At 44.8% G+C, this 24,834-nt stretch overlaps 4 protein-coding genes across 9 annotated transcripts in view; 3 read left to right on the top strand and 1 right to left on the bottom strand.

Moving 5' to 3' along the window:
• The window catches only part of LOC130385249 (glutamate receptor 4), a 1,260,456-nt gene that overhangs the window by 727,610 nt on the left and 508,012 nt on the right, over positions 1-24,834 (bottom strand). The window lies entirely within an intron of this gene.
• On the top strand, positions 21-8,106 carry LOC130385246 (thrombospondin type-1 domain-containing protein 1). Of its 3 annotated transcripts, none has more exons than XM_056593666.1 (8): positions 21-280; positions 819-940; positions 1,678-2,060; positions 2,196-2,919; positions 3,885-4,046; positions 4,487-4,904; positions 5,320-5,833; positions 6,012-8,106. In XM_056593666.1, exons 2-8 carry the CDS (start codon positions 886-888, stop codon positions 6,633-6,635), a joined length of 2,880 nt encoding a protein of 959 aa, XP_056449641.1. In that variant the 5' UTR covers positions 21-280; positions 819-885; the 3' UTR covers positions 6,636-8,106. The 3 variants fall into 3 exon arrangements, with proteins under 3 accessions (XP_056449641.1, XP_056449640.1, XP_056449639.1); XM_056593665.1 differs by having other exon boundaries at positions 21-372; XM_056593664.1 differs by having other exon boundaries at positions 21-699.
• LOC130385283 (zinc finger protein 62 homolog) lies at positions 8,264-13,853 on the top strand. Of its 3 annotated transcripts, none has more exons than XM_056593736.1 (4): positions 8,271-9,012; positions 9,212-9,306; positions 9,436-9,499; positions 10,117-13,851. In XM_056593736.1, the coding sequence occupies exons 1-4, from the start codon at positions 8,544-8,546 to the stop codon at positions 10,674-10,676; spliced, it is 1,188 nt and encodes a 395-aa protein (XP_056449711.1). In that variant the 5' UTR covers positions 8,271-8,543; the 3' UTR covers positions 10,677-13,851. The 3 variants fall into 3 exon arrangements, with proteins under 3 accessions (XP_056449713.1, XP_056449711.1, XP_056449712.1); XM_056593737.1 differs by having other exon boundaries at positions 8,297-9,012; positions 9,439-9,499; XM_056593738.1 differs by having other exon boundaries at positions 8,264-9,012; positions 9,212-9,499; positions 10,117-13,853.
• LOC130385413 (uncharacterized) overlaps positions 21,009-24,834 on the top strand; it is a 39,216-nt gene continuing 35,390 nt past the window's right edge. Inside the window, 5 exon segments of the mRNA XM_056593913.1 lie at positions 21,009-22,361; positions 22,597-22,691; positions 22,811-22,874; positions 23,403-23,686; positions 23,859-23,925. Of these exon segments, the coding sequence (XP_056449888.1) occupies positions 22,067-22,361; positions 22,597-22,691; positions 22,811-22,874; positions 23,403-23,686; positions 23,859-23,925 (805 nt within the window). The 5' untranslated portion in view covers positions 21,009-22,066.

Raw genomic sequence — 24,834 nt, 5'->3', positions numbered from 1 at the left:
GCTCAATGTTTTGCGCGTTGCAGGCATAACAGTTCATCGTAGGTCTAGCTCCAACATTCATGGTTGTAACTTGTGGCTGACCAGAGCGCTGCAAAATGCGCGATCACGTTCCGCGCACTTTCCACGCAGGGAGGGTTTAGCAGACCTGCTGAATTGGAGAGCAGAGGACTACTTTGCCTCTGCTTTTTTTTGTTTTCTAATTCTATCAACGACTATTTGGGAGTTTTTTCGTGGATGCTTTTTTGGATCAGGTTATTACTCTTGTGAGCAAACAGGAAAAGTAGGTAGACCTACACAGGCATTTTTTTTGTTATTCACAACGTCTTAAAACCAAGTTCACAATGATGTCGCCTGTCGCGGAGTAGACGAGCGGTAATTATATCATTTAGGATGCTACTAGAAAAGTTCTATCAAATACGCCAGCCTGTGGAAGTGTGGTTAGGATATGTGTGAATAGGCCTACAGAACACTAGAAAAGACAATGATCGGTTTTCTAAATATTTCTATCGGCAATAACGACTCAGTGGGTGTTTCATTTTCGGTGGACTTGATCGTTATTCCTGGATGGATTACATTATTGTTTGCATAGCCTACGTCTACAATGACACTGTCAAGTCAATATAGTCTTAGGCAATTTCTGGACGAAATACTATACAGTTCTGTCATATGTAGGTACCTACCATAGAGAACGTGTGAGTGGTGAGCGAGTGACAATGATACACAATATTTTTAAAGTCTTATTAGGGTCTATTTTTAATTATTTACTCTTATCGCCTGCATGTCTTGACCTGTATTTTTGATTCTTCGCTGCTGTCCAGGGGACCGGCCGGTGGACGGACTGGGTCATGTGGAGGTGCATGGGGACGCCGCGCTACTGCCCTCGGAATGGCGCAGCGCTGTGCGCGGCTGCTGCCCTTCTTTTTGTTGCTCCTGGGATATGGTGAGCCGCTGACACATTTTTACTTACTTGAATATTAAATCTACCATAGAATGGTGGAAAGCCGGATAGCAACCATTTAGCTCAATAGTAGGAGTTTTGAAGTGCATATTTAAATGTTTTATATATTTATCGAGCATTAACAGAAAGCAACCAGTAAAAACATTGAAAATGCTTTCCAATACTTGTAATTCAAATGCAACAAGTGGGAAGCAGGGGGGGGGGGGGGTTGCTCTCTTCCTCTGCCCACACCCTCTTTCCTTATAGAAGGCTCTGCTTTGTTACACAGTGAGTTCATAAAAAGTAGACACACACACATAAGACACATGATCACATAAGATCACGCTATTTTTATAAGCCACACTAGAAACATTCTGGCAATGAAACTAACCCTACAAAAAAGGTTCATGGAGGGATTGCTGGTCCACAAGATACTTGCCCTGTTGAGATGGCCATGTGCAAAATACCTAACTCCATGTTTGTGCATGTGTGTGTTTCAGTCATGTCCCCTAGAGTCAGGGTAGTCTTGTCGTTATGCTTTTGACTCCCAGCAGAAAGTTCCTGGATTTGAACCCAAAACGTCCAGCCTAACTTCAGGCACCCTTGAGCAAGATTTCCAATGCCTACCAGCTCCTTAATCCCGTGTATCTAAAAGTTGCTTTGCGTTAAAGGACCCCAGATTCATATTGAATCTGGGATAGATCCTTATTTCAGGTTCTCTTTCTCCATGTCTTCTGTAGCCATGGCGGGTCTCAGCATCTGGCCATCGCTCCACATTGCCCTGAGCAACGCCAGCGTGTTTGTTGACTTCATCACGGCGTGCAACAGCAGCTCTGTCTGCAACACCACCCTCTCCCTGGTCGACACGGAAACCAACTCTACCCTGCTGACCAGAACCCTCCCAGGGGACCAATCAGTGGGCAGAGTGGAGTTCAACTGCTCCTATTTCCTGTACGCCGGCATATTCCGCTTCCATCTGAAGCAGACAGCCAAAGCAGTCCATTCCCATGGTTCAGAAAGCACCCATAGCACCTCCTGGTGGTGCAGCTCTGAACTGCATGTGCAGTGGCCTACCTTCCACATCGGCATAGAACGGCTTGCAAACCACTCTGGATCCTTCCAGGTAAGGCCTCCCCCAGAACACATGTAGCTTTAGCTATATTTTGTTAAAGATTATTTTAAAATACACTATTCTAGGTCAATGAGGATCCACCACCATGAAGGACGACATTCATGAATCTCTCTTTGTCTTTGGCAGGTGGGGATATCCACCAATGAACACTTCCAGGGATGCTCAGGTGACCACAGCGCCGCCCTCTCCCTCGAGGTCAGCTACATGGAGTACAACCAGATTGGGCGAAACAGCATTGACAAGGTCCGTGTGCGGACCTACCACCCAATCAGAGCGCTGCGCTCCCAGAGTGTGGAGCTGCCCTGCGCGTTCCCCTTCACGGAGAAGGACTTTGTGCGCGTGGCTCTGCGCTCGCCCCACACCAGCCAGGAGGTGAAGAGCTCCGGTCCGCTCTACCTTTCCCGGATCTTCTCCTACAAGCTGCAGGTGGATGACGCCAGCATCTACCGCACCGGCTGCGACGGGACCATGACCGTGAGGCTCCTCGCCCCCCCATGTGCCGCCGTCAACGGGAAGGTGCAGCTGTACCGGTACGCTGCTGCTGCTGCTGGGCCTGGAGGTGGAGAGGTTGGTGGAGGTGGTGGTGGTTCTGGTGGCTCCACCATGGCCGGTTCCCCCGGGTTGGTTCCGTCACTCAGGACACCCCTGCTGGGGTTTGGACCGCAGGACGAGCCCTTTGCCCCAACGGCACTGCTGGCCTTCAACTGGCTGACCCACGGGGAGAACCAAACAGAGTTTAACTGCTCCGTGTTTCAGCCCGGGAAGAACAAATACTGCTTCCGTTTTGTCTTCAACTACAGCCGTTTGCCCAGCCCAGCACAGACCTGTCTGGTGGTCCACAGAAGTGTAGGTGAGAATGTGTTTCTGATGAGTCTACTTTCACAAATGTCCCGCCTGGGATCGATCATAAAATGATCATCTTATCTATGAAATAGAGGGCTTAGTTGAATAAATGTTCATGTCCGGACAGGGAGAATGACACCTGGGCACCTATGAAAGTCAGGTTTCTTTACAAAATCTTTACCCCAGCCCTGTGGCCATAGGTTTGCAGTGTTTCAGTGAATGGGGCTTTGTAGGCATTAGATAAAACACAGTACATTGAATAGACATACTTTGTACTTTTTTCAACTTTGTTTGATTCAATGTTGATATGTGGTCTCGGCATGTTATTTTAGGCATGCTGCGGCTCGTTTTGGGTCATTTAATTTTCTGCTTTTTGTTTAATGCCTGTGCAAATCATCCCATTTTTGTCAACTTTGCAGGACCACGAATGGTTTTGGATTCACGTGACATCCAAATTACCTTCAGGGTTTCTTTTTCTATCCATCTGTCTCCTTTATTCCAAAAAACGGCTTCAGTAAAATCGTGTTCTCCTGCCTGTAGGTTATAGGCCTATGTATACTGGTTGAGCTGGGAAGAAGAGATGTAATAGCAGAAGAATAGAACGCTGTGTTACATTGGAATAGCTTACATCCTAGGAGAGTCCATCTAGTTCTCCCGGCCCTTCTAAAAAGGGCCGGGAGACTCGATAGGGTCTACCTTGGGAACAGATGGTACCTTGGGGATTCTTGCTTAGGAATGGATGTTATCTTGGGAACAGCTTTTTGCTTGGAATGGAATTGAAGCTTGAGAAAGGATGTTTGCTTGGGAGTTAGCTTTGGGATGCTATCTTGGGCACAGAGTCTTCGGGAGGAAGATGTTGGGTGTGAACCAGGGACAGAATGCCATGACGATTCAGATGAGGACAGGATCTTGACTTTTTGGATCTTCACTAATAAGTCCTCTTCCTCTGCCCTCTCCCTCCTCTTCATGTAGAGTCCTGGGGGCCGTGGGAGCCTTGGAGTCCCTGCAGTGTGAGCTGTGGAGAAGGACTCAGGGAGCGTGTCCGCCAGTGCCTGTCGCTGCAGGGCGTAGTGGGGGTACGGTGCCCGGGCATGGGCACGGAGCAGTCCCCCTGCTCCCTGGAGGACTGCATGGGTTAGTCTCCTGGTCTCTCCTCTCCCTGCATATGGATGAGGTCTTCCCTTAATTGAACTCTTAAAAGTGCTGTGAATAATCCAAAAAAGCGTAACGTTCTGAAATTACTTCACAAGTTGTGTTTTGTCTGTGTCTACCTGGGAGTCTGCACAAACATCGGTCTACCTTGTTTAATTTAGCAAACTTTTTTGGTCCATATTTTAGCTTAGCTTATTTCAGTTAGTTTTGGCTTAGCCTGGCTTACCTTGTTTTAGCCTAACTTTACTCTAGCTATATTCAGGAGTTTTATTCACCTGGGGTCCTAAGCTTCATTCTCTCATTCCCTCTCTTTGTCAACCCACTTTCCTGGGTCTCTCTACTGTCCTGTCCATAAAGGCACACAAAACAATGTTTGCTAGTATAGTAGTATTCGGTTTCAGATGACCTTCTGTGTCCCCCAGTGACGGCCGCCCCCTCTCCTTCCCCGCCTGGGGTGCCCGCGGGAGCCACAGTCCTGGGCGGGAACCTGATGGTGGTGACCGGCATCTCCCTCTGCCTGGCTGTCATCCTGGCCACTCTCCTCTTCACGGCCTGGAGGAAGCTGTGCCGGGCCCCTCCCTGCAGCTCTGTGCGCCAAGGGTCCATGCACTCCACCGGGGGGGGACGCAAGCTCTCTGACGAGGCGTCCATCTTCGGGAACAGCCTCCAGAGACCCACCCTGATGGAGCCGCCGGGGCTACAGGGGATGGGCTCAGCAGGCCAGAGACAGACACCTCTGCTGGGCAGCCAGTCTCTGTCGCTGCCCCTGGTCCTCGCTCTTCCTCCAGACCCAGACAGGCTGTCTCCCTCTGGACAGAAAATGGTGCCCCCTGTGTTCGGGTATGTATGGAAGATCCCGGGTGTTTTGTCATCAATGTCCTCTAACATACACCATCAAAACCTTCTGTAGTGTAGTTGTAGCGGGGTGTTCAGCAGCCAAAAGGTTCTCCGTTCCTTGCGGACCCTCCTTGCGTCCACCGCAAGGGCCGGACGTGTGCCTCCCAAAAATTGTAACCCTCCGTCGAGGCAACGCAGCAGCAAGGGCTGTGATTGGTCCACTTACTAAAACCCGATGCAGAACCATGAAGGTTCACGACTGTGTCGAAGCGTCTGCATGGTCATTGTGTTGCGTGAACGTGGGACCATAATCAGGCCTTACCGCACTACTCCTTTGTGGATCTCAAGGTCACTGTAAATGCTAAAATTTGATAAAATAGGTTTAAACCGATTTTTAATCTGTGTGTTCTGCCCCCAGCTACCGGCTGGCCCAGCAGCAGCTGAAGGAAATGAAGAAACAGGGTCTGACGGAGGCCACCCAGGTCTACCACGTCTCCTCCAGCCCGGTGGACGACAACATGCTAAGCACCACCGCCTCGCCCACCGCCACCCTGACTTCCACCCCGACAGGGCTCCACCTGCCTCCGCCTCCTCTTCCACCACCCGCCAGCCCGGGCATTCAGGAACATCACTACCAGCACCAAGCTGCCGAGCGGAGACTCAGTCCCAGGGAGGAGCTCCGTCTGGGGCCTCCTCTCCCTGGATATGGAGGAGGAGGAGGAGGAGGGACTTCCAGGAGACAAGAGCGCACCGCCGACTGGGTGGAGATGGTGGAGAGGAGCGGGATGGGCAGGGGAGGAGGCGTGGAAGCGGGGAACTCCTCCTCCCCGGTCAACCCTCATTTCCGCAGGACGTGTAGTTTTACGGACGCCAAACCGCAGCCTGCAGCGTTGGCAGGCTCAAGGGCCTTCAGGGAGCGAAGCATGACCCAGGTAAGCTGATTCCAACAACTGTTTACTTCTGCCCTTTAAATTGTAAAAAAGAAAAAAGGTTTAAATATTTGAAAATTTAACTTGCCATGCCTGGGATCTGCAATCCAAAGGGTACAGTTCTATCCACATACTAGGATGGGATAAGAAAGAAATGGGATTTTTTCATAAATCTTTCTAGGTGGCCTCCAGGACCCTTCCAGAAGGAAGCTGTAGGGCCAGAGGCATCCGCGAGGGCCAGCCGTACCCAGCCTTCCCTTCCTATCCAATCCCAGAGCTTGGGCCGTTCGACTGGGGACCCTCCACCCCAAAGAGGACCTGGCTGGAGGCCGCTGCTCCTGGTCTCAGCCTCTCTCCACAGCCGTTAGGGACCCGCCCACAAGACAGGCACAATACAGCTCTGCTCAATGGCACTGTGGAAAGAGACAGGCTTGAAACGGTGGGGTGTGGGCCTCTGAGCAGGGGTGGTCCCCCGCAACGAGGATGCCCCCGCAACGGAGTCCTTTGTCCCCCTTGGAGTGCCAACCAGCTGGCCCTGGAGAGGGCAGAGCGGGCGGAGCAATGCTGGTCCCGACGCGGTCCCTCGCCCATCCAGAGGAACATCCTGGCCCGCAGGCTCAAAGAGGCTCAGGCCTGCTCTGGGGCCCCAGGGGGCCCTGGTGGGAGGCAGCGCAGCGCCACCTTCAGCGCCTCAACAGAGGAGCAGAGGAAAGGCCGCTGCCACTCTCTACCCATCTCTGGCTCCCCCTACAGGCTGAGTGATGCAGAGCAGAGGATGATGGACCTTGATCTGCCCTCCACTTGAAGACTAAACATCACCATGAAGAGCTTTTTACCCTTTTACTTCTAATTATGTACAAATAAAATTATTTTTTACTCATTTCCCGTTTAAATGTAACCTTAACTGACTTGTGACTTCTGGCACCAAATGCAAGGAGGTGGGTCTGGCATTACAACCAAAGCCTGCTTTATTTAGAAATTAAGAAGGCGGTATTCCCATTCAAACCCTAAATGCTCCAATTAAAATCACAGCTTTAATGTGCCACCTTATAATATAATAGAAGAGGAGGAGAGAAGGAAGGAGATGATAACTTGTCATACCTATGCAGGAAAAAACCTTTAGACTGAATACTTTTCGGAAAAGTTACACATTACATCAGTAATTACTTCTTAGCGTAAGGTAATGGATTGCATTTTGTCTTTGTCAACTTTGTGAGTTTCAATTCCCTCCATCTGGCTTTTAAGAATGAGCTTTTCTGAAGAGTAGCAGAAGACATTGAAGCATTACCTTTCAGACTTATTTTTCAAATTAATGGATTACAGTTTAGGATTACTTTTCTTTATTTGTCCTTTACCACATGCTTTTGTTTTGTTTCTTTGCTACCCCTTTTGTTACGTTAGGGGCCAGTGTAAATGGGAGTTCGCATAGTCTCTAGTGCCTGCGGTCTAATCCGCACTGAGTTTAATCCGCTCCACTTCACCTTTTTTTTCTCCCCTCATTAATTAATCGACCAGGTTTGTTTAAGTGTCATCAATTCTCGGGAGGATATGCTCTTTGACTAAATGTCAGCAGGTTATGTGATCAATTCCCGATACATACTCCCGATACGATACATAAAGGGAGAAACGAGAGAAAAACAGGAAAAGTTGCAAAGGGAAAACAGTAAGAATATAATCCATTAATTTCCCACCCAATTAGGATACTTTTAATCACGTTAGGCTGGAGAAATTAGCATTGGACGGGTAGGCCTACATACAATTTGGGCTTGTTTTGAAAAAAACTGGCAGGATTATTCTAATCAATTCAATCAATACCAATAGACGTGAGATGGACGTTTCGATTTGACCACATAACGTAGTATTTGGGTGGGAGATGGGCACCTGTCCTATAGTAGGGCGAAGGAGGGCCACCAGACCACTCAAATCTGCGCCGGTTGTAAGGCATGATGTAGGCATGGGCTGATAACCACCGTATATTCCACGTTCACATAACGCAATGACCACACAGTGGCTTCGACGGATTCGTGAACCTATCTATGGATCTTCGTCGGGTTTACGCGTCGCTATGCATGTCCGTGGTAAAGAGAGAACAAATAGTTCTTTGTCTGTGCATGCTATTACTTTACAATTGGTCTACTACTAGAAGTTTTGATTATCATATGGTCTGGATTCTAGCAACTTGAAAGCTGAATAAGACTCAAACAATGTGCAAAGTAAAAAAAAGTACATGTTTTACCTTTGATTTTTTACATAGAAAGCGTATTGCCGAACATGATGAAGTTGGCACAGCCATATATATATATATATATATATATATATATATATATATATATATATATAATGTTTGGGAGGCGCACGTCAGGCCATTGCGGTTGACGTAAGGAGGAACCGCAAGGAAGTAACGGGTCCGTAACTCCCTTAAATTGCGTTAACGTGGAACAATAAAGAGCCCTTTGGTCGAGCTGACGTTGACTGTACATACATGGTTCTCAGGTTGATGATCTTTAAGTTCTGGTAAGATTATAAGGTGAGTGCTGCAGGCTGCACTCACTTAAGAAGTGTGTACTTCTCCCCTCAAAAGAAGCACGACGAAGAGCATGTAGAGGTGAATCCCCGTTTCATGTACTGAAACTGACGACATTTTGGCCTATCTATTTAGTAGTTAGCTGTTTTTATTTTTTCTTTACCGCCTGCAGTACTCCAAAGTACCCCTATGGGCACGCGTACTCCCATTTGCTCATCGATATTGTTTTCCAGTATTTACGGTAATATACCGGAAGAGGCCATTGGGCGAATGCCGTTCTCTGATAAACAACATCAGAGGGTTACTTTTGATGTCAGTAACTGTTACCTTTCGACGGTAGTCGCGAAAAATATGTTAATAAACATGTCACCGTGTGGCTCAACTTTGGAAGAACAGCTTTCGTCCATAATGGACGTGCTTGCGAAAGCGGCTGTATCTGAAATTAGCCAACTGATCTCGGATGGGTCGGCTACTCTTCAGTTACAAATAACCCAGAGCCGCGAAGAAAACGAAGCGCTGAGGACGAGGATGAAGGTGATGAAGAGTGAGCTGTTTTCTTTGCGGCTTCAAACAAGATCAAATGCATCGCGTGCGCAAAGTCGTTTTGGCTTGGCTCGACCCAACATCTGCAAACCACGGACTACATCAATGAGAAATGGTGAGTTAGTAGTAAAAGGAAATTAGAAATGTATTATAAGTTATAATAATCATGAATCATAATTAACCATTAATAATGATTTATATCGGAGAAACAGGCTACTTCACAGCAGATGCCTAATATAATTCGACGATAGGGCCATATCCTGAACGCTGAATGGTCTTGATCAAGAATGTAATGTATTCTGCATCATTATCAGACCTAAAGCCACTGATGGACCACAAGGCGGTTGGGATTTCCCGTTTTCATTCAACATCCAAAAGTGAGGCTTCGTCAGTTACAAGTCCAGCAGAGGTACTAGGCACAACATACAAATAGAAAGCATACACCTTTATAATTCACTGGGTCTAGAATGGGGGTTGACAACTTTTACGTGCAAATGCCTAGAATATGTATTGTGTGTGTTCCCCTCTTTACGACAAGAAGGAGACCCCCGACATCATTTTAATCAAGGTTGAAGAGGATATCAGTGGATGCAGGCCATTAGGTGAGTCATATATGTTGCAGCCATGAGTCTAGATTGCTTTAACAGGCTGGTTCTCTTTTGAAAAATCACATGACAAGAGCCCTGATAAAACACAAGTTGCATTTCAAAGATGGAAAGTCAAGAGCCCAGAAGGGGTTACAGACGGAAGCTACATGAGCTGGTTTAATTATTCTCAAACATAAATAAATTCAAGGCTTTTAAATGTTAGATGATCAGCATACAGGGAATGGCATGTTGTCTCTTGTTATTCAAAATTCAATAATTGAGCTTGTCTCAAATGTGATGTGCTCAGCTAATTTTCCGCTTGAGCTTCAAGTCTAGGGAGGAGGGAGCTTGAGGAGATATCTCCCTCCGGTACCGTGAGGGAGATATACATGCACAGCTTAAGCAGATTACGGCCATAGTTCGATAATGCTCCTCAATTGGACAACTGCAATTGTCTGAGTATACATGGCGATGAGAAAAAGCGATTCATTGGCCGAAGCATTTCTTTCCCCGGTACGATTGGTGGCGCTGTGCCCTTTTCAACTAGTGGTAATAGAGGGTTATTTATGGACCTGAGTCTTAAATAAAGTTTTCATATCAATTACTTTCTTTCTTTGTTTTCTTCCCTGCAGACGACTGCAATGCCTTTGGAGACCGCAACACTCAGCGCACAGCCGCCTTGAAGAGTCTGCATGTGGACGCCCCTGGCTCCTCCCACATGTCCAGTCACAACGGGGAGCTGCGGATCTTGAGTGTCCACGGACATGGGGGGGGCCAACTGGTGGTGGACGGCCATGACACCCTCTTCAGCGCGTCCGATCTAGAGGCCCTTAGCTCGCTGTCCGTGGACCACAGTGTGGCCAAGAGCCTGGACTGCGGCAAGCGGCTCGTCCACTGTGAGGAGCTGACTGGGCATCGGGGCGGCCGCAAGGGCCGGCCCTGTGTCTTGTGTGGCAAGGTTTTTCCCAACAATGCCAAGATGACCATCCACATGCGTACCCACACCGGCGAGAAGCCCTACAGGTGTGACCAATGCATGAAGCGCTTCAGACAGAGCTGTAGCCTGAAGATCCACATGAGGATTCACTCCGGGGAGAAGCCCTGCGTGTGTCACCAGTGCAACATCAGCTACAGGTACTCCAGCAGTTTGCGTCGCCACATGACCAAGCACAAGGGCAAAGGGGTGCTTTGAAACGGAGAAACAGAACGCTTTGATTGACACCATTATCCTTTATGTGATGAAATTACAGCTTCTAGGTTCTTCTTACGATTAAAGGTTTTTGTCAGGATTAAAGATGTTTTCCAACTTTTTGATATTTATAGAAAATATCTATTTCTGTGTTGTTAATAATTGTGAAGAAGAACTACTTATTTTTTGGACAATTCGGATAGCAAAGAATTTGAATTAATTTTAATTTTAAACTTTCACATTGTGGGTTAATTGAAGCGAATGGCGTGGTGACTATTACTAAAACAAGAGCTGGTAAATTGTGAAAAATGAATAAAACTGTAATCTGACAACTCGGTTATATGCTATAGACCCTAGAGTATCTGGTATTAAGGCTGGGACGAATTTCGTATTATAAATATGTAAACTTTATGTTAAGTATAAACCGTCGCGATTCCCATTGAAACGAACAATTTGCGGCCTGGCTGTCACCTGTGGACCGCGGTAACTCTGCCCTGTACCTACATACACGCACACACACAAACACAATTTAAGAGCATGCTAGACTCTTCCGTCTTCTCAGACACTCAGAGAATGATGTGCTTGATCATTTCGATAATAAAGGTAGATTCCACATTCCATCTTTAGAAATTATTTAGAAAACTTAATTGCATAATATGCACCTTTCCCCCCCCCCCCCCCCTTCACAAGCGAAGGTTTATTTTTTTAATGAATAAATATAAATAATGTATGCGTTCTATTTGTCATTGTAAACATGAACAATAAAATGGTGCAAATATTCCCTATTCAATGATATACATGTGCATGTGCTTTATTAAGCTGTGTGCTAAATTCTCCCCACAAAAGAATCACAACGCCAGGGGATTGGGAGAGCATGTAGAGGTGAATCCTATTAAAATGTATTCTCCCTGAAAATGACCTTTGGTCTTGGACGAGTTTTCTTTATCACAGATTCTCCTTTCTCTGTGTTTTCAGATGTATCTTTCAACCACATGTCCATTTTCACGATTTTCTTTTGTCTAGCTTTCAGAATTTAAACTTGCTCAGGGTGAAAAAAAAAAGATAGTTGGCTGTTATTATTTCTTAGAAGTATGCCCTGCAGTACACCAAAGTACCCCTAGGGCTACGCTTACTCCCATAGAGTGGCGAAGTCACGCCCCTTCCGGTAGAGCCCATGGGACCTATGAGATTAAATAAATGATAATTTTTCATGCAAAGAAATCAAAACATTTTCGTGAAGAAGTTTGATAATGTTAGGTTTTGTTTGAGAGCGCTTTGTGAACTACAGCTCTTCACTGCTCTCTATTTGCTCATCGATGTTGTTTTTCAGTAGTTACGGTAATATACCGGAACAAGCCACCCATTGGATGAATGCCATTCTGGGATAAATCACCATCTCAGGGTTGAGTTTGATGTCGGTAACTTATCTCTCAGCGGTAGTCGATTAAAATATGTTGATAAACATGTCACCGTGCGGCTCAACTTTGGAGGAACAGCTTTCGTCTATAATGGACGTACTTGCGAAAGCGGCTGTATCTGAAATTAGCCAACTGTTCTCTGATGGGTCTGCTACTCTTCGATTACAAATAACTCAGAGCCGCGAAGAAAACGAAGCGCTGAGGACGAGAATGAAGGAGATGAGGAGTGAGCTGTTTTCTTTGCGTCTTCAAACTAGAACGATTGCATCGCATGCGGCAAGTCGTTTTGCCCTGGCTCGAGCCAACACCTGCACACCACGGACTATATCACTGGGAAATGGTGAGTTGAGTTCCAACTAATGTGTGGAAAGAAGTGTTCAGGGGGTACTATTAACTTTAACATTTGCAGTAAAGGGAAATAGTTAAAATAATAATCGTGATTCAAATGCACAATTAATAATGATTTAAATAGGAGAAGCAGGCTACTTCTCAATACATGCCGAATATCACCATGGTGAAGTTAGTTTGATGTTGGTTATTCGACAGATATTCAACAGATATTCGGCCATTCATTTTTTCCTATGGGAAATTGCTTTTTGCTCAATAGCTTCCGAGTGATGGGACCCAGAGGCCCCAGACCAATGTTGACCTGTCCTACTATGTGGTACTAACAACACACACCTCACTAAAAATTATATATTTTGCACCTCCTATTTTATTTAAATATTTTAAGAATCCCATTCATTTCCTATGGGAAATTGCTTTTTGCTCAATAGCTTCCGAGTTATGGGACCCAGACACCTCAGACCAATGTAGAGCTGTCCTACTATGTGGTGATAACAACACACACCTCACTAACAATAAATATTTTGCACCTCCTATTTTATTTTAATTTTTTAAAAATCCCATTCATTTCAACGGCTTCTTGCTCAATAGCTTCCGAGTTATGGGACCCAGAGGCCCCAGACCAATGTAGACCTGTACGACTATGTGGTACTAACAACACACACCTCACTAAAAATTAATAATTTGCACCTCCAATTTTATTTGAATTTTTTAAAAATCCCATTCATTTCCTATGGGAAATGGCTTTTTGCTCAATAGCTTCCGAGTTATGGGACCCAGAGGCCCCAGACCAATTTAGACCTGTCCTACTATAGGGTACTAACAACACACACCTTACTAAAAATAAATATTTGGCACCTCCTATTTTATTTGAATTCTTTAAAAATCCCATTCATTTCCTATTGAAAACAGCTTTTTGCTCAATAGCTTCCGAGTTATGGGACCCAGAGGCCCCAGACCAATGTAGACTTGTCCTACTATGTCGTAATAACAACACACACCTCCTTAAAAATTAGTATTTTGCACCTCCTATTTTCTTTAAATATTTTAAGAATTCCATAATATTCATGATATACTAATCAAACACAGCTTCATTTGTTTTCCCACTTCATTATGTGAACTTGCAAATTATATTTTAGCTTCAGACCTTTCTGTAATATTTCCTTCTTGCAATCCATGGCAATGAATGAGAATGTGTGTTGTTATTACCACATAGTAGGACAGGTCCACATTGGTCTAGGGCCTCTGGGTCCCATAACTCGGAAGCTATTGAGCAAAAAGCCGTTTTCCATAGGAAATGAATGGGATTTTTAAAAAATTCAAATAAAATAGGAGTTGCAAAATATTTATTGTTAGTGAGGTGTGTGTCGTTATTACCACATAGTAGGACAGGTCCACATTGGTCTGGGGTGTCTGGGTCCCATAACTCGGAAGCTATTGAGCAAAAAGCAATTTCCTGTAGGAAATGAATGGGATTCTAAAAATATTTAAATAAAATAGGAGGTGCAAAATATTATTTTTTAGTGAGGTGTGTGTTGTTAGTACCACATAGTAGGACAGGTCAGCATTGGTCTGGGGCCTCTGGGTCCCATAACTCGGAAGCTATTGAGCAAAAAGCAATTTCCCATAGGAAATGAAGGGGGTTCTTAAAATATTTAAATAAAATAGGTGCAAAATATCAATTTTTAGTGAGGTGTGTGTTGTTATTACCACATTGTAGGACAGGTCCACATTGGTCTGGGTCCCATAACTCGGAAGCTATTGAGCAAAAAGACGTTTTCCATAGGAAATGAATGGGATTTTTAAAGAATTCAAATAAAATAGGAGGTGCAAAATATTTATTGTTAGTGAGGTGTGTGTTGTTAATACCACATAGTAGGACGGGTCTATATTGGTCTGGGGCCTCAGGGTCCCATAACTCGGAAGCTATTGAGCAAAAAGCAATTTCCCATAGGAAATAATGGGATTTTTAAAATATTTAAATAAAATGGGAGGTGCAAAATATAAATTTTTATTGAGGTGTGTGTTGTTAGTACCACATAGTAGGACAGGTCTACATTGGTCTGGGGTGTCTGGGTCCAATACCTGGGAAGCTATTGAGCAAAAAGCAATTTTCCATAGGAAATGAATGGCCGAATATCCGTCGAATATCCAACATCCTACTAACTTCACCACGGTCCGAATATCTTTGACGGTATGCCCATTTCCTGAACTCTGAATGGGCCTGAATGTATTGTATTCTTCATCATCAGGCCTAAATCCCCTGAAAGACACAAGGCGGTTTGAAATCCCCCTTATCTTACACCACCCATAGATTCTAGCTAGTTTCCTCTTGCGAAGCATCATGACCACAGCCCGGAGACAAAAACAAGTGAAACAAGGAAGTTGCATTTCAAAGATGGAAACAGTCTAGAGTCCAGAATGGTTTCAAGACAGATGCCACATTGGCTATCATTCCAAACATAAATAAATTCAAAACATATAAATGTTGGTAAAAGTTAGTTCAATGTTTTTCCCTCTTTGCAGAAGACTGCGATGCCTTTGGAGATGGCAGCACAAAGCGTGGCGCCACCTTGGATAGTCTGCATGTGGACCCCCCTGGCTCCTCCCATTTGTCCAGTCACAACAAGGAGTTGCGGATCCTCAGTGTCCACGGACAAGGCGAGGGACCACTGGCAGTGGACGGCCATGACACCCTCTTCACCACGTCCAAACTGGAAGCCCTGAACTCACCGTCTATGCATTACAGTGTGGCCAACAGCCTGGAAGTTGGCGAGCAGCTTGTCCGCCGTATGGAGTTGACTGTGCAGGTTTGAAATCATCTTTACATTCATCATCCAACAGTAAGGCTTATTCTGTTACAACTCCAGCCACACCCATAAAAAGTGCACACCTTTTATGTTTCAATGGCCCTCATTTATCAAACGAGCGTACGACAGAAAACGTGCGTAAAATGGACGTACGCTCATTTCAACGTTGAGCTTGGCATTTATCAATTTGAACGTGAGCGCAGGCTGCGATGAAATCTCACGTCAGGTCTGAGCTCGTGTACGCAAGTTTTTTTGGCGCAACATACGGGTATTTCAATGATGAATAGTGCAGCACAAGTAGCCCATGTTCAACATCTGTATTAATTACTAAATAAATTGGAATTAGCCCAGCCGTTCAAACAATTACAATCAAGTCAGGCCTAATTAAAAACAGTATTGCTATGAAAATAATTAGAATCTGACAGGTGAAATGTTTATTCAGCTGTCTATATTAACAGGAGCTTAGCCAAATAGGTGGTCGTGTCTCAGCGATGGCAGATCTGGCTCTGTTAAGGACCTCAACGCACAGACGAGAGAGTTTTTCGAGACCGCGCCGATTTTTTTAAGGAGGGCGATGAATGGCTCTTGAGTCGTTTTCGTCTCCCAAGGCATCTCCTGATGGAGCTATGCAATGCTTTGGAGCCACAGTTAAGGCGAGAAACTAGGCGATCAAACGCAATACCTGTGCAGGTTTGCTCTACCTTGGGATTTTTGGCCACTGGGATCTTGCAGCGGGAGATCGGGGACAGGTCTGCTATTTCCCAGCCAAGTATTAGCCGAACCATGCCAGCAGTTTTGGCAGCTATAATTTCCCTCTCCGAACGTTATATTAAATTCCCATATAATAACGATCAGCAAACTGGAATCAAACAGGATTTTTATGCTATTGCTAGGTTTCCAAATGTGATTGGTGCGGTTGATTGTACCCATGTGCGTATGATCCATCTATTAATGATTACGCGTACATCAACCGCAAAAGCTACCATTCAGTTAATGTTCCGATTATTTGCGATGCCAGAATGTCAATCCTGAACATGCGCTGCAGTCGCACTGCACCGGCCTCCTCCCGTTTCTTGCTTGGCCGGCTAAACAGCAGCAACACGTTTTTTGGTGCTGAGCTTCATGTCGGACCATTTTTTCTTCACCTTATTCGGAATTAAATAACTTTAACGGAATGCAAACAATAGCATATATGTGAAATGTTTTAAGCTGGATAACAGAAGTTGTACATTTAATTTATTATTTAATTAATTTAATTAACAAACCTCTTCCGTAGCCCGACGAACATTGGAAACACTATTCACTGCAACAGTTATTTCCTTCCATATAGCATTCTTTTGCTGACCTTTAATGCCAGCTATAGGCTACCAAATAAAACCAGACGGTTCGCATCCACCAGTGACCCGAGCGTCTCCATTTGGGTCTCGGAAAAATTCCTCTATTTTACCGTTGGACGTTTCTCCATGTCGTAAAAGTTAGGGGCGAGACTTCTGAAGACGTGCTTTTATATGGGCGTGTTACGTTAATTACGATCGATCTCAGCCGCCGTATTTATCAACACCATGATCCTTCGTACGCTGGGATTGGTGTGATACGAAGGTTTCGTAAATCTCACGTGGGTCCTATCGTAAGATGAATCATGCGTTCAGATTTGCGCTCATTTCTACGTTCGTTTGATAAATGAGGGCCAATGTGTTGTTACTGGGGATAGACAATAACATCTGCGTAAATGCAAGAATATGTCTTGTGTGTGTTTCCCCCTTTATGTGGAAAGCAGCAGACCCCAGACACCATTTTAATCAAGGATGAAGAAGATATTGGTGGAGGGCTGCCCGCTGTAGGTAAGTAATAACCATTGCAACCATGCAAGCAAGCAACAACCTGGATCTGAGAATGTCAGGCCTTGGCTTTAAGCTTTTTAAGCCCCTTGCCCAATAGTAAAACATACTTGCCAAAAATGGAAAATGTTTTGTGATGATTTCTTTCCTGAAACAATTCCACGTGAAGTCTGTGGGGTGTAATTTGTAGACGGCCCCTAAAACAGATAGCAGCCGGTGTTCTGCCAATTTCTGCTACCCATCAGATTTTGCTACCTATTGGTTCTGCGCATGCGCATGACGACGGCACGACGCTATTGAGCATTGGTGTAAAATACACATACTGTGCCGCTGAAATCTCCAAAAGACGTTATAATACAGTATCAAAATATTTCCCCCATATTCTAAGTGTACGTGGGGCGAGTAGTGGTGTAAAAAACATGATTCTGTAGTGGGAGCCTTGCTTAATATAGGCAATTGGTCTACAGATTAAATACTCTACCAAACACTTAAGGTAGCACTTTTTTATAGGGTAGCATGACTCTGATACTTTATAACGTCTTTATTGGAGATTTCAGGGGTACATTATATGTGTATTGTACACCAATACCACTCCGCGGATCAATAGTGTCTTCATACGCATTCGCTGAACCACTAGGTAGCAAAATCTGCAAGGGAGCAGAAATTGGCAGTACACCTGAACATAGATTTAAGTGCTGTTCGATAGCAACATGTCGTTGTGATTTTGGTCGATACGGTGTCCTAAACTGTCCACAATATACTACACCCGTAATGTAGTGAAATTGTGTTGATGAGTGAGATTGCGGGGTAGTCAAAACCACAATCGGTTAACTTTCATCCGCTGTCAAGCAGACTCACGGAAAATTCCTTTGCATTTTTTTTTCATATCCTGGCGGCATCTGATTTTCAGGTGTCTTTATTTATTTATTTCTGTTACATTTACCTTGCCCGGGTTTTCGGAGGCTGAAGGTACATAACGAAAGTGACTCTTCTTTTTCCTCTATTCCGTAAATCCCGGTTGGCTACACGGAAGTGACACAGATTATTGTTATGAATCATATTCTCCTGTTTTGCCATAAACCAACCCGCAGTGCTGTGGAAAGTTCCCCTCCCGCGATAGAGGTTTATTTTGTGGGCATACAAGGTGTATTTGCAAAAAAAAACACTTGCCCTTACGGGCAACTCTATGTAACATTTAAAGGGGACATATTATGAAAACAACACTTTTCCTGGGATTTGAGGTGTTGTTTTGGGACTCGGGTGCCCAAAGGCACCAGAGACCTCCCCCCCGGGGGGGAGGTCGGACAGGCCAGGGATTTTACTGATGGGGCACGACCGCGACCCCAGTTTATGACACCCTGAGGAGCTTCAATCGATAGATTACTATCTGTTTAACCAAATGCTTCGGTTTTATTTTGGGGCACAGTTGCCCTACAACGTCCGTAAGAACTCCTGGCTTTAGCCAATGAGGTGGACTTCTCCTTGCGAAGCTAATAGAGGGATCGAGGGCGAAATCCCATCTGAGATCTCAAATTATTTCATTGTTTGTTCTATGTTATTGTACCGTTATTACCCAAATATATGACCAGAATTGTTATAAGTTCGGATGACTCTCAATTCTACACGGTTTACACAGAAAACGATTTAAGTTGTCCTGAAATACCCGCCAATCTACCTATACAGTTTATAGCAGAATGACCTGGGTTGTGTCTTTATGACCTCCCCACATGCTTAAAAGAGGGACACGAAGCCGTGTTTTCGCAACTGGACACTTTGACCCTTGACCACACAAAGGGGGACAAGGAAAAGGCATAATCAACCTTTGTACACCACCAAAGTGTGTACAAACAGTGGCGTTTTCTCCCGGAGGCCAAGGGAAGCCAGGTGTCCCTGTTTTTTTAGGCTGTAGTTGTCATCCAATAAAAACATTTATATTAACAATTATCGTTAATTATTTTGTGCTGTGTTGCTGTCATTTCTTCCCCATTTTCTCCTCTCATTGACCATTTCACAATGCGCGATACGGCGCCCCTGTTATAAACTGAAGACGCGGCGAAACACGACACTGAACACTGCGAGGTAGCCAGCCCGAGCTGGTATCCCTTTGTGGAAAAAAAAAGAAAGAATTGACCAATCAGGTGAGGCTACTGTCATGACACTGCCCTCCTCTGTTTGGTCGGGAGGGTGTCAGGAGGGTGCCAAGGGAAGCCACTCGGCCCTTGTCTTCACACCAATCAAATCAAAGCATCATTATCAACGTCCCCGAAATAACAATAACAAAACAAAACAAAACAAAAGCGAAATTAGCATGTTTGAATTGTTCTCATTTTTGAGTAGCCTACTTGGCAAGTGCAGTTATGGAGGGTGGAGATTTAGATTACCGTATTTACTTAAAAATAATTTTACGAAACTACCACAACAGCAGCGAATCAAAATAAAATCCGATGGCAGGCCAACACCGAAGCTGAAACTGCGCAGGGAGAGAAAGCAAGGCTTCTTTCGGACGTTCAATGACGAAAACTATACACGAACGGAGTGGCTAGCTGGCAGCAGCAAACTTCAGCGACTATTTTGCTGGCCGTGTCTTCTTTTTGAAAAGGATTCGTGCTCCCTTAACAATCCCTGCTGGGTCACTACAGGATGCGTGGACCTTGCCAACTTGTCCCGGGCAATCGAGAGGCACGGTAAATCAAAAAGCCACATAGACTGCGCTGTGAAACTGGCACTGTTTAGACATGTCCGGATTGATGACATTAGCGGCTTGTGCATTTCGGTCGGGGAGGGGTTGCATTTATAATAAAAAATGTGTAATTTAATGAGATGTTTAGGAGGACTGTGTGTGTGAGTGAGAGTGAGAGTGCGAACGTGCGTGTGTCATGTCGGTCAGATTACAGGCGTGTGTAAGTCCTGGTAAATGACCAGGCGCTCAAATAGCTCTTGTAGTTGCATTAAATACATCCAAGCTGCAATGCACTATTTTCTCTAAAGGTTTGGCCTCACTTGGCTTCCTCAAAAAAAATCCCCACGCCACTGTACAAAGTACATACTGCATCCATTTGGGCAAATAATGAATTAATGCAATTACTTTCTGTCTTTGTTTTCCTCTGCAGAAGTCTGCAATGACATTAGAGACTGCAGCACAACTTCAGATAGCCTGCATCCAGACGCCACTGGCTCCTTCCATATGTCCAGTCATAACAGGGAGCTGCGGATCCTGAGTGTCCACGGACAAGGGGGAGGGCAACTGGTGGTGGACAGCCATGACACCCTCTTCACCGCGTCCGAAGTGGAGGCCCTCAGCTCACTATCCATGGACCACAGTGTAGCCAAGAGCCTGGACTGCAGCGAGCAGATCGTCCACTATGAAGAGCAAACTCGGTCTCGGGGCGGCCGCAAGGGCCAGCCCTGTGTCTTGTGTGGCAAGGTTTTTCCCAGCAATTCCAAGATGACCATCCACATGCGTACACACACCAGCGAGAAGCCCTACAGGTGTGCCCATTGCATGAAGCGCTTCAGTCAGAGCTGCAACCTAAAGATCCACATGAGTACTCACTCCAGGGAGAAGCCCTACAGGTGTGACCAATGCATGAAGGGCTTCAAACGGAGCAATGACCTGAAGATCCACATGAGGATTCACTCTGGGGAGAGACCCTACAGGTGTGACCAATGCATGATGTGCTTCAGGCAGGGGTGCCATCTGAAAATGCACATGGGTATTCACTCCAAGGAGAAGCCCTACAGGTGTGAACAATGCATGAAGCGCTTCAGACAGAGCTACGACCTAAAGATCCACATGAGGATTCACTCCGGGGAGAAGCCCTGCATGTGTCTTCAGTGCAAGGCCAGCTTCACCGACCCGAGATATTTGCGTCTGCACAGGATCAATGCGCACGGCAATGAGGTGATTTGAACCGGATGCTTTGATTGACCCTCTTCTGTATGTGCTGAAATGTCTGCTTTCAGGTTTCCATCACGATTAAAGACGCTTTCTAACTTTTTGATATTTTGTTGTTAATAATTACTGTATGTGTGATGAGGTATAACTTATTTTAATGACCACTTTCACATCGTGGGTTAATACAAAGTTGAGGGGGAGTGACAATCGTTGAGAGTTTAGTTCAGTTCAAATGAAAACTATTTTTACATCTTTTTAATTAGAGAGGATGGGAGGTATCTAGGTCAAAGGACAATGTATAGAAATTCCTGTAAATCGAGTAGTAATTATATAAACAGGGTTTCTATCATTTGTATCTAATTTCATGTTAGTTTTTATTTTATCTCTTAGTAACATGAGTTGTTGGAATGTGCCTGTTTTAGTGACACCTTCGGGGGATGTGATTTACAGGAATAAGCCAAATTCCTGTAAATCGAGTAGTAATTATATAAACAGGGTTTCTATCATTTGTATCTAATTTCATGTTACAGTTTTTATTTTATCTCTTAGTAACATTTGTTGTTGGAATGTGCCTGTTTTAGTGACACCTTCGGGGATGTGTTTAGAAGCTGTTTTCCACACTTTTTGTTTAGAAAACTTTTTGTTTTTTTTGTTTAGAAAACTATTTCATATAAATATGCAGCTTGTCATGAATGATAATTGCGCTCAACGACAAAAAAAAGTCAATCCTCACTGCATAAAGAATAACATCACACATGAGGGTAGTCATTGCCTCGGTGGAACTCGGGGAGACGCTGTTCTGTCTGGCGCACAATTGTATATGTATGATTGTATTGCTCATCCTGAGCAATACCAGAGCCCGTCATTCTCTGGCAATACATACATACCCCTGTAGTGCTCAAGAGTACCCCTAGGGGTACGTGTACTCCAATTTGCTCATCGATGTTGTTTTCCAGCAGTTACGGTAATATACCGGAAGAGGCCATTGTGCGCTTGTCGCTTAGGGATAAATCTCCATCACAGGGTTCCGTTTGATATCAATAACTGTTACTTCTCGCCGGTAGTCAGGTAAAATAGGTTACTAAACATGTCAACGTGCACTTCAACGTTGGAAGAACAGCTGTCGTCCATTATGGACGTACTTGCGAAATCGGCTGTATCTGAAATTAGCCAACTGTTCTCGGAAGGGTCGGCTTGTCTTCGCTTAGAAATAACTCAGAGCCGCAAAGAAAACGAATTGCTGAGGACGAGGATGAAGGAGATGGGGAGTGAACTGTTTTCTTTGCGGCTTCAAACAAGATCGAATGCATCGCGTGCGGCAAGTCGTTTTGCCCTGACTCGAGCCAACATCAGCAAACCACGGACTAAATCACTGGGAAATGGTGAGTTGGCTAATGGTTGGAAAACAAGACAGTTAGGGGGTTACTGTTAATTCTTACATTTGTATTAGAAGGAAATGGTTCAAATAATAATCATGATTCATAATTAACTATTATTAATAATATATTTGAGAAGCAGGTTATTTAACACATGTCTAATATATATTTTGACGATATGCCCATTTCCTGAATTCTGAATTGTCTTGATCAAGACTGTATTCTTCTTCATCATCATCAGGCCTAAAACCCCTGATGGACCACAAGGCGGTTGGACATTCCCCTTTTCATTCACCATCCAAAAGTGAGGCTTCCTCAGTTACAAGTCCAGCAGAGGTAAGCACGATATACACATAGCAAGCACACACCTTTATGATTCAATGTGTCTAGAATGGGGGTTGACATCTTTTCCCTGAAAATGCAAGAATATGTCTTGTTTCCCTCTCTACGACAAGCAGGAGACCCCCAACATCATTTTAATCAAGATTGAAGAGGATATTGGGGGATGCAGGCCAGCAAGTGAGTCATACTACACAGCATAGTCTAGGGTGCCTACTAGATTCTACCTGCGCTAAAAGGCTGATCCTCTATTGGAAACGCATCATGACCAGAGCCCTGATAAAACACAAGTACAACTTGCGAGTTGCATTTCAAAGACGGAAACAGTCAAGAGCACAGAAGGGGTTCAAGTCAAGACGGATGCCACATGACCTGGTTTATCATTCTCAAACATAAATTCAAAATATGTTCAATGCTCATCTTACAGGGAATGGCACGTTGTCTCTGGTTATTGTCCAAACACAATAAATGTAATGTTGTGCTCAGCTCGATTTGCACTGGTATTCGTTCAGTGTCCTCGTCCTGGACATCCGCTTGAGCTTCAAGTCTAGGGAGGAGGGGGCTGGAGGAGACGTCTCCCTCCGAAACTGTGAATTTGTTTCTGCAGTAGGCTACATATTTTAAGCCCTCTGTGTGAATGTTATTATTGTATTTTTAAATGGTTTTGTCTGCAAATAATGACTTTGTCTTGGTTTTTCCTCATTGCAGAAGACTGTGATGCCTTTGGAGACCGCAGCACGCAGAGCGCAGCCACCTTGGAGAGTCTGCCTGTGGACACCCCGGGCTCCTCCCACGTGTCCAGTCAAAACGCGGCGCTACGGATCCTGAGTGTCCACGCACAAGGGGGGGGGCAACTAGTGGTGGAAGGCCATGACACCCTCTTCACCGCTGCCGAAGTGGAGTCTCTGAACTCGCTGTCTGCGGACTGCAGTGTGGCCCAGAGCCTGGACTGTGGCAAGCGGTTAGATTGCCGCAAGCAGCTGGCTGTTCAGGTTGAAAATTCCCCTTCTCATTCACCATCCAAAAGTGAGGCTTACTCTGTTACAACTCCAGCACCTACCATAGAGAGCAAACACCTTTATGATTTGTCGTTGGGGGGGATTGACAATTTTTCTGTGCAAATGCAAGAATATGTTGTGTGTGTTTCCCTCTTAATGTGCAAAGCAGGAGACCCAAGACACCATTTTAAACGAGGAGGAAGAGGATATTGGTGGATGCATCCCACCTGTAGGTAAGTTATAACTATTGCAGACATGCAAGCAAGCAATTGACCTGGATATTCTGTGGTTGTTCTCGATTCTTCCTGTGCTAAAATGCCTTGACCTCCTTTGAAACGACCAGAGCCCTGCAATAACACGAGTAATATTTGAGCATTTCAAAGATGGAAACACCTAAGAGCCAAATAGGTTATCGTGACGGAGGCCACATGTATTGTTTTATAATTTTCAAATAATAAATAAATTGAAAACGTATATATGTTAGCTGATCATTTTACAGGTAGCACTTTCACACACTTTAAGCCAGACATCCTCCGGATTACACCCGGAGGGGCAGTATGTGGGAACCTAACTGCCAGAATCTGTCCCTCTGGAGTTTACCCACCCAGGCCCCTAGTGTAAAGGAGAGCCGGAGAATTTATAACGAGCGAGTTGGCGTGTTGTTGCCTGCAGTACACCTTCTTAACCCTCGATGTTAAAGGCACCCAGTGCAACTTTATGTAAACATTCAATGAAAAATAAATTCAATTTCTAGTCTTTTTTACACATAGTAAGTTTCAATAACTCCATAACATTACATATCGACATTCAAGGAGCAAAGATGAGACGTCGTTGTGTGGTGAGAACTGATAGAAAATCGTAAACAACAACAATCGCCGGTGGGGAGAAGCCATTTTTCCATTGACTGGAAGCCTGCTTTATTTATTGTAGGTTACAAAAAATAAAGAAAATGGCGGCATTGTTGTTGTTATCGATTTTCAGTTCTCACCACACAACCGACGTCTCATCTTTGCTGCTTAAATGTCGGTATGTAATGGTATGGAGTTATTGAAACTTACTACGTGTAAAAAAGACTAGAAATTGAATGTTTATTTTTAAGCCTCGAAAGTTGCACTGGGTCTCATGAGTTTGTGACAATTTAC

The sequence above is a fragment of the Gadus chalcogrammus genome, chromosome 7 (genome assembly GCF_026213295.1).
Source record: "Gadus chalcogrammus isolate NIFS_2021 chromosome 7, NIFS_Gcha_1.0, whole genome shotgun sequence".
In the NCBI taxonomy this organism is placed as follows: Eukaryota; Metazoa; Chordata; class Actinopteri; order Gadiformes; family Gadidae; genus Gadus; species Gadus chalcogrammus.
The sequence above is the reverse complement of the archived record's forward strand: the minus strand, read 5'-3'. Positions and strand labels throughout refer to the sequence as shown.